We start from the raw sequence: 13,478 nt of genomic DNA, 5'->3' as shown, positions 1-13,478 counted from the left end.
AAGAAAACTTTACACAGGGCAGAAATATATCAGCATATAGGTAAAACAGCATATGGGTATAATCAGCATATAGGTAAAACTAACTGCACTATAGCATGTCTTAAATATCAGATACTTCCTTCCTTTATTAGGGCATCCAGCCCAAATTTAGGTTTCACTAAATGTAACTGCCATTTCACTAAATATTACGTAACTACAGCAAGACCTCCATACCTCTGCTGCTCCTCTCCATGATCTTATTGCATCTTCTAGCTCATTTGTGGGGCTTATATTTGAGGTTCCAGCCCCACTAACATTCCTTCTCTCCTGGGCTACAGCTTCAGCAAAGCAAGAGTGTGCCACTGGCTGGACCTTCTGCAAAGCTTGTGATAGGAACTGAAAGTGGACTTGCATCACCGTCAAGAAACATCGCCCAAGTACCTGGGGGAGAAGAAACAAACCCTTTTCAAGAAAGTAGAGGATTTCATGAAAGTTTCTCTTCTTCCTTTGCTCAGTGTCTGGGGTACCCAGATCTTTTTTTTTTTTTCTATTAAAATAACACTTCAGATCGTAAGTAACACTTGATATTTAACCATTTACTTAGACTGAGGTAATCAGCAAGCAAACATTGGTTTCTACAAATTAAAGGGTGATCACACTGATCCCATGTCATTTTTCTGCACTCAAGTTACAGTTATTTGAAGAATGAAAAACTTGTTCAGTTACTTAGCAATACCAAGCACATGAAACAATACGAAAAGGGGAGCAGTACATTATCACAAGGACAAAGTCAACAGCAAAACCCACTTGCACATAGACCTTACTGAATTTATGCTAAGAAACCCAAAGCAAAAGCCTGAATAATTTTAAAACAGTATCATTAAAATCAGAGAAGTTTAATCCAGTAGTTTATTTTCCAAGCAGAGCAATAAACAGCAATTAGCATGAAAACATTTTGCCACATAATGCAGCGACAACACAGTGCCATTTTTAGAATGTAACAGTGACTGCAGAATGCACAAAGTTGCAGCCCTGTTGCTCGCATTGTCTGACAGGAACTGCTAATGCTGGCACAAATCTTCTCTTCAGAATACTTAGCTGAAATGGGTCATGGAGTACTCACTTGGAAAGCTCGAGCAAAAGCAGGGAAGCAAAGGGCTGCTGATGCCTCCCTATACTCACTGGGCTGACGGCAGCACCAGCATTGTGCTGGGGAAGAGGGTCCCACCTCTGCATCCCAGACCACTGTCCCCTGCACTTTTCCATCCCCATTTATCTCCCTCGGTCATACCAGTGCTAATCAGAATTATGACCAAAGACAAAAATATGCCTCAGTTACTACAAACAAATCAGATCACACAACTTGAGTATTTAGGCACAGTCACAACACATGGAAGACCAGACAAGAGTGTAGCTATCCAGCAAGACAACCTGGAAAGCAAAGCAGCACAAACAGGAGCGCTCCATCTACCTTCAGGGTCACGGTCTTCTAAGCAAACCAAAGCTTACCACAAAGCACAGCTACAATGCAGCAAAGAAGCAAGTATTTTCCAAATTACTGTAGAAAGTATTTAAAAGCTATTCAGAGTGGGTTTTTTTTTTCTTTTTTGGAGTTTGTCACACAAAGTGGTTTAAAATGTATATTTGACTGATTAAAAGAAGACTTTAATTCCATTTTAGGAATAAATCATAAAATACATAGATAATGTACAAAGCCATTATGCCTTGGAGCAAATAAATCATCGGGCTTATTTTCAGCTACATTCTTCTGGAATAAAAATATTCAGACACAATGATCTTTCTGGCAAGACTCTGTAGTCACACAAACAGTTATATGCATTAACTATCTACTTCAGAAGAACCAGTGGTGGCAATGCTATTTTCCATTGCATCCGGACTCCTTTTGACATTCCATTCTGTTTCAATCATTTCCCTTCTTTGTACAAGGCATGAAATTAAACATTTTTAGTATTTTGACTGACCTCTGAAAGGAGTTTGCCTTATTAAAAAAGCAGTCAGCAAACGATAAAATGAAAAAAAGCCTACAACTTTCCTGGCTACAAGGTTAGAAATACTTATAAGAAAACTGGTGACCTGAGTATTTCTGTGTACGAAGAATGCAGTTCTCAGGGGAAGAAGAAACTAGGACTCATTACGAATTTCAAGACGATTAAGTTTCAAAGAATATTTAAGGTACAGAGGTTAAAGTTTCCCCTGCCTGGGAATAATGCTCAAAATAAACAAATTATTTAGTTTTTTTAAGTGGTAGCACACAACATTCCTAGTATAATTTACAAAGTTAAACAGTAAAGATAAAGAGTAACATCTGCTTAACTGAACTCCTATTTTGTTAAAGAAAAAATAATCTATGTCAGTCTTCCTCAGAAATGGGAAAGGTTGGTTTTAACTGCTTAAATCAAATCCAAGTGGTGGAGGATTTTTGCACTATTAAATGCTCACTGCAGATGCCAAACTTACTTTGCTTTAAAGTTCACTTCTTGAGGGTTTTCTTCCGAAGAGCTGAAACTGTCTTAACTGGAGAAAGAAGTACAACCACCACAGTTTAACAAATACAGCCAGGGTTGGCCAGCAGTTACCAAAGTGTGTAAAGCAATATACTAAATCTCTGTTGCAAAGCCTGCAGAACAGTATTAGCATATGGATGTGTTTTTTCCACAGATGGAGACACCACCATCTCTTTTTGCAAGGTTATTTTTTCCTACTTTTGCAAGCAGAACTGTTTAACTCTCCTACTTTAAACCATAGTAAGAACAAACAAAAAACCTAGAGACTAAGAGACTACACAGTAATCAAAGACAAAGTGAAATCATTACAGGTGTCAACTAATAACTTCTTGGTAGTGATGTGCTATCTTAAGCCATTTCTTGGAATAATTTATATTGCACATACAATGAGGTCTTCAGCTTGCAAGCTTTTTGTCCCAAGAAATACAGCTCTAGCATCTTGACTTCCTTAACATTACCAGGCAGGACAGCTATGTATCTCAGTAGGGAATAGCCTTACCTAAAGGAAATCTGTCTTCCTGTTTAGGCAGTTGGAAGCAATGGGACTTTTTGGGGAGGTCTCACTTCAGAATTCCTTGTCTCTGAAACAGGTGATGAGTTTAATCAAACTGGTTACTGACAAACAGGAGCATCTGGTAGAGATGCACTGTTAGGTTAATCTGTCCTATACCATTCTTGTAATGGGGGCACACAGTCAACTTTGGAGTACTTTGCTGGACAAAGTGCACATACAAAATCACCAGAATTCATTTCTAAGCAGTGATGTTATGCAAATTCCCTGGCAAACAAATCTTACACAACAGCTTCTTTAAAAAAAGAACACTGCCACTAATAAAGTTAACAATCAGTGTCAGCCTTCCATACTTCATACAAACGCTGACCTGCAGTTCCAAGTACCATGTTACATAGCAGAATTTTTTTACTGGGGGGAGGGGGGGGGGGCCTATTTCCCTAAAGAAATAAAACACTCAAAAAAACAAAACACCACAACACACTTTTCAGTGGTTTCCTACTACCTCCTTTTCCCTTAACAGAGTTCTTAATGGCTTGGGTAACGATAAGCCTGTGCACAACCCATCCACCCACTGAAGAGTCAGCTTAAAATAGCAACATAATGAAGCTAACAAGGAGGTATGAGTCAAACTAGTGTACCAGATGATGAAATTGCACCCTTTCCCACATATTACTGAAAGTGGGAAGAATATTATTCATTTTTACTATGCAGCAGTGCCCTGCAGTTTGCAAGAGTGATCTCATGACCAAAACACCTCCAAGGGAAGACACAGTCCTGCTCATTAAAGAAGTGGTACCTACAAGACAAACTAGATTCCAGCAGAATTACAGCTATGGTATTAGCACACATGGGCAACCCGACAGATTCATTTCTGCTAACAGTCAATCAGTAGTGATAATCTGATATTGACAGCTACTAAAATGCTAACTATGATTTAGCAAAAAAGCATTTCAGTGTTAAGCATTTTAAAAATAAAAAGCCATTAAAATGTAGTACGAAGCATTTCTAAAGACAATGCTAACAGATCTAAGAGCAGACCATGAGACTGCAGAGCAAGACAAGAGGACAACAGCACTGCAGCAAGCCATAGCATTTTGTGCTGATTTGAAGCAGCTTTTTGCTACTGATAGTTTCTCAACTTGGGAAAGTCTGAAGCCAATCCCTGCAAATAACAGCAAAGATAATACTAATTTTAAAAAATGTATTTAAAAATGTGCTTTACAATGTTTGCTAAAGACAGCCTAAATTTTGTATTTACTTAGACATTTTTGTCCCATAAGCTTCTTGATCAAAAATCTTCATTTACTATACAGATAAAAGCCAAAAAAATATAACTGTTTAGTACAAAGACAAGTATCCAAATAAACATCCTGTGCCCATTCACATTTCCCTTTTGTTTAGGAAGGCAGCATGTACATCTCTGTCATTACTACCCCTTCTAAGACAACACACAAGCTCCATGAGCTAAACCAATATTCATTCTTCACATTTTGTAGTACTGAGGCTGCTGCAAAACTTCACAAAAGATGAGGAAATTCACAGACTTTTTTCCAGTTTTAATTTCCCCCCTCCCCCCCCGGATTTCCTTTAGCACTTTTATTAACAGGAGTGCAGTTTTACTGCAGTCTTCCAGCTTACAACAGAGCTGGCAAACTTAACATAAAATGCACACTTTTTCCCCTTGATTTCCAAGCTGTTTCTCACCTATGTAAGCACAAAACACCTGAGAATTCAAATTTTTTGAAAGAGCAAATGAAAGGCAGAAAACAAAACTCAGCATTTACATTTCTGAAATTAGGAAACCTTGGAAAACTCCATCTGTTACCAACACTTTGATCAAGAGAAGTCATCGTCTTGCACATCCTGGCAGACAACTCTGAACTAACAAGCTTTGTTCTGCTAAAACCCAGTAAATTAATTAAAACCCTCATCCACTGCTACTACAGTCCAGGCTGCACCACCTTTTTTGTAGTCCAAATCCAAGTGTGTTCATCAAAACCTGAAGTTTTCTTGATCTGCCTGCCCTTGGGGCTAAAGCCCACTACATTAGATAAAAACTATGTCTGTGTGGCACTATAAAAAGCTATAGCTCTCTGATAAATTTCTAAAGACAAACCTGCTCTGCTTATTTTTTCTCTTTCTTCCTCAAGACATACTGGCTTTGATGAGGCAGGCTTAGGAAAAATATGTCTTCCTTAGCTGGTCTCACTCATAGAAAAAGCCTTGCTCCCATGTCCTCTTCAGGAATCTGGGGTTCTGTCCTCTCACCATACCACGAAGTACAACTCACCTCCCACTGTTTCTGTAATACCAGACTCAATCCCTCAAATACGTGGGTCTGGAGTACCTCTTCACAGGATATCACTGAGCTGCCACTCAGACTTTCAACTGTCACTCAATCACTCAAATCTCTGAGTTGTAAGTTCTTTCACTACAGATGTTACAAAAGCAACTTCAGATATTACTTTATTTCCCCCTTGTATTTCCTAAAGAAACAGTTACACTGGCTGTCACACTCTTCTGCCCTCAGTTTCCCTGGTCAGTGGACTCTGATGAAATCAGGCAAGCCCTTCATGTTTTTCTGTTTCCATTGTGAACTTTTTAATCCTGGTGATAGTTTCAAAAAATGTTAAATTTTCTACAGATACCGGGAAACAATCCTAAGCCACACTTTCTTAAATTAAAATTTCAGCATAAATAGCTCAGTCTTCAAATCACAGAAACACAGAGCGGGAGAGGCTCTCGAAGGTCACCCTACTGTCCCAAGCAAGGAGCAATTTCACCTAGGTTAGTTTTGTTAGATGCAGGTTTAACCTGTTCTGTAAGTTATGCATGATGTAGGCTCCTTACCCTTTGTACAAATCCACGTCAGTGCTTCACTAACACTACAAAGTATTTCCACAGCATCTAATATGAATCTTGCTTTCTGAAATGTAAATTCATTACTTCTTGCTCCACCTTAAGTGGACATGAACAACAAAACAATACCACATCTTCTTGCATCTTCTTACGTACCTGAACAATTCTGATTTTCCTTGTTATGTCTTCTCTTTCTGTAGGGTCAGTCCTTTCAATTTGTCCTCTGAAGTCCTATTTCATGGATGTCTGATTGCTCTTGTTATTCTCTGGTGTCTCTCCAGTTGCTCACTATTTCCCTAACTACTGCAACAGTGGTACATGGGGGCACTGCTGTGTTTAAGGCCATAATAACCAGTGAAGAGAGTTGAATGTTTCTTTCATGGTTCTTGCAGGTTACAGTCATGTTACATGCACAACTGCCTCTTTGCACAGTATCAACAACACTGATGTATTATTTGCAACCACACAATACTGACTCCTACTCAACACGACTACCACAAGCCATAGAACAGTTCTTCAGAATGGCTTCCCAGGGGGCTTCACTTCTGAGGCTGAAAATGTCTTTTCAAACATTGTAACATTACATTTTCCCCTCTGAATTCTAACCCAAACTGAAAACTCATTTGCTCAATTCAAGATTATTTTTAATTCAGCCAGTCTTCCAGTATACTTGTACCATATGCTTTCCAAGTCATCTACAAACTTAAAACATATTCTCTACACTGACCTGCCAAGGTCCTTTTTGACAGTGAGCACTGATAACGGCTTCCTGGGAACAATCACCCAACTAGCTTGCCCATATATTTAAGTCATCTAAACCATGCTCCCTGGCTGATTTACAAAACCACCACTTGAGTCAGTGTCAAAACCTTGAATTTTGCTGGTCCTGAAGCAAAAGCAGATCATAGTACTTGCCTCACTACACAAAAATTCCTGTGAATCTTGGGTTCTTTTTTTAAAAAAGCTATATGCAAGATGCAGAGCCTTCCAATATCTAAAGGGGGCTTACAAGAACGCTGGAGTGGGACTTTTTACAAGTACCTGTAGGGACAGGACACGAGGGAACAGCTTTAAGCTGATAGACAGGAGATTTAGATTAGACATCAGGCAGAAGTTCTTCCCTGTGAGGGTAGTGAAGCGCTGGCACAGGGTCCCCAGAGAAGCCATGGCTGTCCCATCCCTGGCAGTGTCCAAGGCCAGGCTGGACAGGGCTTGGAGCAACCTGGTCTAGTGGAAGGTGTCCCTGCCTGTGACAGGGGGTTGGAACTGGATGAGCTTTAAGGGCCCTTCCAACCCAAACCAGTCTGGGATTCTGTGGTAAAAGTACAATGACAAATGATCAATTTCTACAAGATATGCCGAAAACCAGAACCAAGCAATCCAGCTGGTTTTGCCTGCATTCTCTTTACTTTTCTGCCTACCACAGAGCTGCCTGTTGAGAAGAGCATGGCAGGTGTACATGTTGCTCAGGACTACGGGTTAGGTCTATACAGGTGAAGCAGGGACTAAAGCAAGTTTCTCTATCTTTGCTTTAAGCTGGCAGGACACACAGCCAACTTAAGCAAACAATGGTTTGGTTTGCTGGTGAACTCCCTGCCGAAGAAGCACCCTCCATGCAGTGTGTGGGGCAAGGTCCAAATTAGTACCTAGAATTGCTTGACTGAGTTATAAAAGTAGTATACAGATACTATATCTAAAAATAGTGATGTTATTAGATTGCCTTCAAAAATATCAGTCCACAGAAGACAACTATAACAAATAAACAGCAAATCTTAATTCACTCTACACTAAGTATAAAACACTGAAAGCAGCCGTATTTCTCACTACAATTATGTACTACAAATAATACTCTACTTAACTACTTCATAAGTTGTGCAGTTAAAGAAAGCAGATATACGTTGTGTATATAACATTTATCCTTACAAAGTTACCTGAAATCTACATAAAAAATAGGAGAACTCAAAAATCAGTTTTCCACTCAGGATGAAGTTCTGTAGGAATAACTTTGCAACAACTGCTGTAAAGTAAAGAAATATGTCAAAACATGAGAAACTACTTAAAACACCATGGATTCCTCTGTGACTGTCACTAACACTGCTTGTTACGGAGTTAAGACATTTACTACAGGAGAAATACCCAGCCAGGCACAATGAGAGTTGGGGATCCTCTTTTAACTTCAGACTCTCCAAATTCTGGCTGTTGGGCACTCGCTGCCAATGTATGGAAATTATAGCAAAGTCAGGACAAATTTTTAACAACACAAAATGTCAAATGTCTCAGTCTAGCATGGTATTTTTCTTCTAAGCACAACAGCTCAAAAATACTAAAATGCTTCGAAGAGTGATAAAACATGATTTCACACCAATTTCAATCACTAGTCACGTAATACGCAGTTTTACACAAACACTGATGACAATATGCCGCTCCCAGTGTTCAGGTTTCCTCTTAGAACAGAAAACACTAAGGAAAGTACAGGTTGATTTAGAATATGATGGCTTAATACTGTTAGAAATATTAGCTAACATAAAACCGAAAACTGTTTAAAACTTCTATCTAGCTGGTTTTGAGGGGCAGGGTACTGGTTTGGTTGGTTGGGGGTTTTTGTTCTTGTTTTGCATTATTATTTTTAAACAAAGCATAGTCTCCCCCAAGAATAAAGAGGTTGTTGGATTGCTGGTTTTAAGATTAAATCATATAGAAGATTGCCATTTAGAAATGTATAGGTGATACAATATAATTGCACCTCGTGTTTCTTATTTCATGAAATCTTTAAATAGACTTCAAGTTCTTACGCAGAAATACCTATTAAATACCTAACTCAACATAGCTGGAAGTTAGGCACTGCAAATGACTTACTACTTTAAAGAAAACACAGGAAATGGAGTTTCTCTTTTTACCAGCACAATCCACAAGTACAAAGCAAAGCAGAGGGAACTTTTGGTGTAGAAGTGATTTTGCAGAGACATCCAACTAAGAAGGAATTATATAAATTCACACGCAAAACAGTATCCCCCAAGGTAACTTACCTCAATGTCTTGTAGGCTGAACTCTTTTTGATCTTTAAAGTTTGCAGCTCCTGCACTCAGTTCCATCAGCATTTTTGCTATTTCTGGTTTTATTGCTGCTGTGAGTCGACTTGCTGCTTCCATGACATGTTCCTGCACGTCTTTCAGTTGCATAGCTGCCTTAGAATAATGCGAGTTCCTAAATACACTGCTGAAAAGGTCTGTAAGGAAAGTGCTTGTACGGCAAAACACATTGAGTGCATCCAGGTATTTGGAGATTCCCTGCTGGATGTCTGCAATTGGAGTCGTATGGGACACAGGGTGGCTGCAGCTGCCTGCAGCAGCTGAGGAGACCAAGGGGGATGCTGGGGATGTAGATGCCAGCGGTGCGCTCAGGGTCCTGCCTAGCTCAGGCATTTGATACTGCTGGTGTTGCTGCACTTTTTGCTTGGACCCGCCAAGCAAAAAGCGCCGCTTATAGTCCATTTTGCTTTCTTGTGCACTACAGCAATACATAAGTGAGTGCTTGTCCAAAGATTCCTTGAATTAACAATCACTTGTCAAATTCCTTCCCCAAATATATAGTTATGTACAGTAACAGTGGAGGACTGTGTACGTAGGTTTCACAAAAGGCATTTCAAAAAGGCAAGCTTCCGTATAATCTGTATCAGCAGTGAGAAAGGCAGCAGATTTGCTGACTTCGTATTTTCAGCATTCAGTGCAGCCCTGCTGCAGTTAAAACTGTAGTCAAAAAGCAAGCCGATGTATCTTAATAATGCTCTGTCCCCTGTTAGGTTTTCCACTCTGCACACAGAAAAGCAATGCTGGAGCAGAGAAACTACCGCCTACAATTTCTTCACGAGCATATTGTCATCACTTGCTGTTAAGTCTACAGATGTTATTTTTGTCAATGCAAATAACAGTTTTAGAAGCAATAGCTTAATATGATTTTCCTGTTAGTAGTATCAGGGAAAGTGGAGCAAACCACCGATCAACAGCGATTCTGAAAGCAGTGCAGAGGCTCCCTCCTTGAAAAAAAAAATAAATCCTTACGTCAGCAGATCAAATATCTTCAAACGTCTTGACAGATCCAGTCTGCCAAACTGATTTACTTGTAGTGTCTCATTAATACTGGAGGGGGAAAAAATAATAATCCACTGTTTACAGAAGACTTTGCAAGTGTAAGCTATTAAAAATAAGAGTGTTTATTATTGCAAGCCTTCTTTCCCTTTCTTTGTTTGTTGAGGTAGTTGTTTCCGTTGTAACACTAAGAAGTGGTGCTTCCAGACTGCATTTGCCCTCAATTGGAGACTCAGAACAAAAATGCACAAATGTATTTGTAAGGCCTCTAGGTCATTTCCTGTAAAGGAAAAAAAAAAAAAAGTTTAAAATGTTATGGAGCAATGAGAAGGTTTAAGATTAACTCCTGCAGTGTCCTGGTATGCCTCTCTATGCATACAATGTCAACTACACACAAGACCAAAAGGGAGGGAGAGTTGTACTGACAGTCTAAAAGGCAGTTACACGGTGTCATCCTGCTAAACCCAACCTGCTGACTATTTTCTTATTTATCCCCCCATTCTAGACTGTCAAACTTAAGACTAAAAACTTAAGACTGTCAAGCTTGAGACTATTAGCTATAAAGCTAATCCCCAGTGCAACCATTATACAGTTAAGAACAATGGAAGGCTATTAATGCAGAGTGCAGGGAGAGCTGATCACATTTTCTAACCTCATCCTTTTTAAATAATTAAAGACTGAAGTCAATTAAACCTTTTTTCATGCACCATAGTTTATTGCATAAATCCGATGCTTGCATCCACTTTAATAATTTAGTAAATCAACAGATACAGGTCCTTATTTTTTTTCTCAGTACAACATCTATCATACCAAGATATTACATGAGGCAGACCTGCCTAACAGATTGGCCTAAATAACACGCTCACTCAGATATAAAGTAGGAAGGAAATGCTGCCCTGCTCCTACTAGCAAACTGATGGTACAGCTAATGAGCCAACAGTGTTTTCTTGAAGGTATCTGTAGGAAGGTGAACAGAGCCTGACCAGTGAGAAAGGGTTAGTTTGCAGCAGGAGACATTCAAGGGCAGGCTGGAGGAACTGGAGCTTCTGGAAAAGGGCATGAAGATTTTTAAGCCCTTCCCTTTAGCCAAACACAGGTCTTAACTGGACAGGGCTTGGTATCTCATGATCGTGTTTACAGGTTGGAGTCACATACCCATACACTGGTCGGAGTTACCCCAGAAGCTCATCTATGTGTCTTTATATAAACATTTTATATAAACATACAATATATTTATACACACAAGTCTGACAAGATTTTTTTTAAATGTACTATGAGTTTATACTTTGTTACTTAATCCCATCACCATCATCTGCCTTTCTTCTGTGACAGCTGGAACTGCACTGACCTCATTACCTCTTATCCCACCAGCTAGGTTCAGATGGCAAATCCCATACTACTGTCCTGAACAGGTAGCTTTAGCTTCCTACAGCATTCCTTGCTTTGAGAGAGGAACATTCTATTTCTTCCGACTGCAAAAGACACTGATTAACAACGTCAGGACATTATTAAAAGGGAAATATAATGTACAGAAATACAATTTGTTAAATCAGTGTGTCTAGTCCTAGCTATTAATCACACTACAGGCCACTCTCTCCTTCTCCTACACATACACATAACTTGATTTGATCAAATAAGGACATCTTCTCCTTACTGCAGTAATTGCAACACACAAGGCTAATATCAAACAATAATTCCTAATATTTTTTTTTTCCCCACAGCATTTAAAAGATAATCTAAATAAAACAGAAATGAGCCCTTTAATTCAACAACAAAATGTTCCTTTAGCTATTATATTTGGGGGTCAAAATATTAGGGGACTAAAGATTTTCTTTATTTCAAAATACTAGGTGACTAAAGATTTTAGCTATTATATTTGGTCAAAATATTAGGGGACTAAAGATTTTTAGCCAAAATTTGTTATTTCCACCTGTCTGAACAAATAAGACATTAATTCATTCTCATGATGTGTTTTGACATACATATGACACAAAAATCCCACAGATAAAGAAGAAGTAGGCAAGACACAGCAGTACAGAATAGCATATAGAGCTGATGGTCTCCCACCCACTAAAAAAACAGACAAGTTTTTCAGGAAGTCGCTGCTGCAGATGGTTCTGCTTCTGAGATCTAAAGAAAATATTCTTTTGTATTTCCACTTTTTTAAACTCAATAAACATATAAATCCCAGCAGAAATTCCCATACACATGTCAGCATCCCTTATTAAAATACTCTTGATCACTTTCTGTCCCAACTACTTTATACTTCTCTCAGTATTCACACTGAATGTGTCAAAATGTAAAAATCCCATCAAAAGTAGAATTTTCTTGGAAGTCTTGATATCATATGCACAGCTGAAAATATTCTTCTCCTTCCTTACAAACTATAATACCTTACAGGGAAAAGCATAAATAAATTGGTTTCTTGACTGCATATAAATGTAGACAGAACAAAAGTCAGTTAATTTATATGCATTGTGTAAGTAAATTGGTGATTTTTTTCTCTAAGTAGACATGAACTTAATATTGCAAAAGAATTTAAGAAATGATAATGTAACACCTAAATGTTAATTAGTGCCGAAAGTAGAAAAAGCTAAGAAGAAGGGGCTTTCAAGTTATGAAGCACTGAATTAGACAAGCATATTAGAGAGACACTACAATTTGGTGCTTCTTACCACACACAAAGTCTTTCAGGATCAAACTAAGACACTGAACAAATCATCTGAAATGGTCTGGTATTTAGACAATGCATAAAACTGCTACATCCTTAAAGAACATGAATGCAATGAATAGGAAAAAAAAGGTGTTTTCGTATTTTCTACAGCTATAAAAATAATGTGATAAATCATTGTGTTTTGCTTCTAGATAATTTCATAGTCAGACCTGCAGGTACTTATCAAATTCTTCAATATTCCCTTGTAATAAAGTGAACACAAAAGCTCAAGAGGACAGCTTATACCTTCAGCATTTAAAGAAATACTTGCCTAAAGAGAGGAAAGCTGCAATTCTTAATGCTAGGCGCGCAGGTAATGTTACACGTCTTAAACTTTCTATAATGAGATCTCTGACATGCTATGTACAGAACAAATATTCTTCCTTTTGCATCTTTTCCTGATAAAGTGACACAGAGAACGTTGCCATGCTTTCCCCTCCCTCCCCCAATGCTACAGGTTCCCCCACTGCTCTCAGTGCATGGATTAAAAGTGAGGGCTCCATATTGTAACTACATAAACTTTATGCTAATGTAACTCATCATATTAGAAAAAACAAATACTAATGTTTCATTCTAGTGATACAAGAGCATGTTATCAGTCCAAAATATAAACCTTCAGCTTGTACGTACTTGCAGAAAACAGAAATATTCACAGAAAACAAGTACAGAGTCCCCAAAAAAGTCAGCATGCCACTAATAAATTTTATTCCTTCCTGTATGTAATCAAGGCCAAAGCAGTGTTGCTCATGTACTATTAAACATTATAAATAGAACATTTAGTATAAAAACAAGCTCCACACTGA

At 38.5% G+C, this 13,478-nt stretch overlaps 1 protein-coding gene across 4 annotated transcripts in view; it reads right to left on the bottom strand.

Moving 5' to 3' along the window:
- The window catches only part of GARRE1 (granule associated Rac and RHOG effector 1), a 63,236-nt gene that overhangs the window by 22,345 nt on the left and 27,413 nt on the right, over positions 1-13,478 (bottom strand). For 3 of the 4 annotated variants that reach the window (XM_065662098.1, XM_065662099.1, XM_065662100.1), the window contains 2 exons: positions 8,904-10,242; positions 214-420 (listed from right to left, as the gene is read on the bottom strand). In XM_065662098.1, coding sequence (XP_065518170.1) covers positions 214-420; positions 8,904-9,398 — 702 coding nt within the window. In that variant the 5' untranslated portion in view covers positions 9,399-10,242. The remainder of the gene's footprint in view (positions 1-213; positions 421-8,903; positions 10,243-13,478) is intronic. The other variant, XM_065662101.1, reaches the window with a different exon arrangement.

The sequence above is a fragment of the Lathamus discolor genome, chromosome Z (genome assembly GCF_037157495.1).
Source record: "Lathamus discolor isolate bLatDis1 chromosome Z, bLatDis1.hap1, whole genome shotgun sequence".
Taxonomy (NCBI): Eukaryota; Metazoa; Chordata; class Aves; order Psittaciformes; family Psittacidae; genus Lathamus; species Lathamus discolor.
The sequence above is the reverse complement of the archived record's forward strand: the minus strand, read 5'-3'. Positions and strand labels throughout refer to the sequence as shown.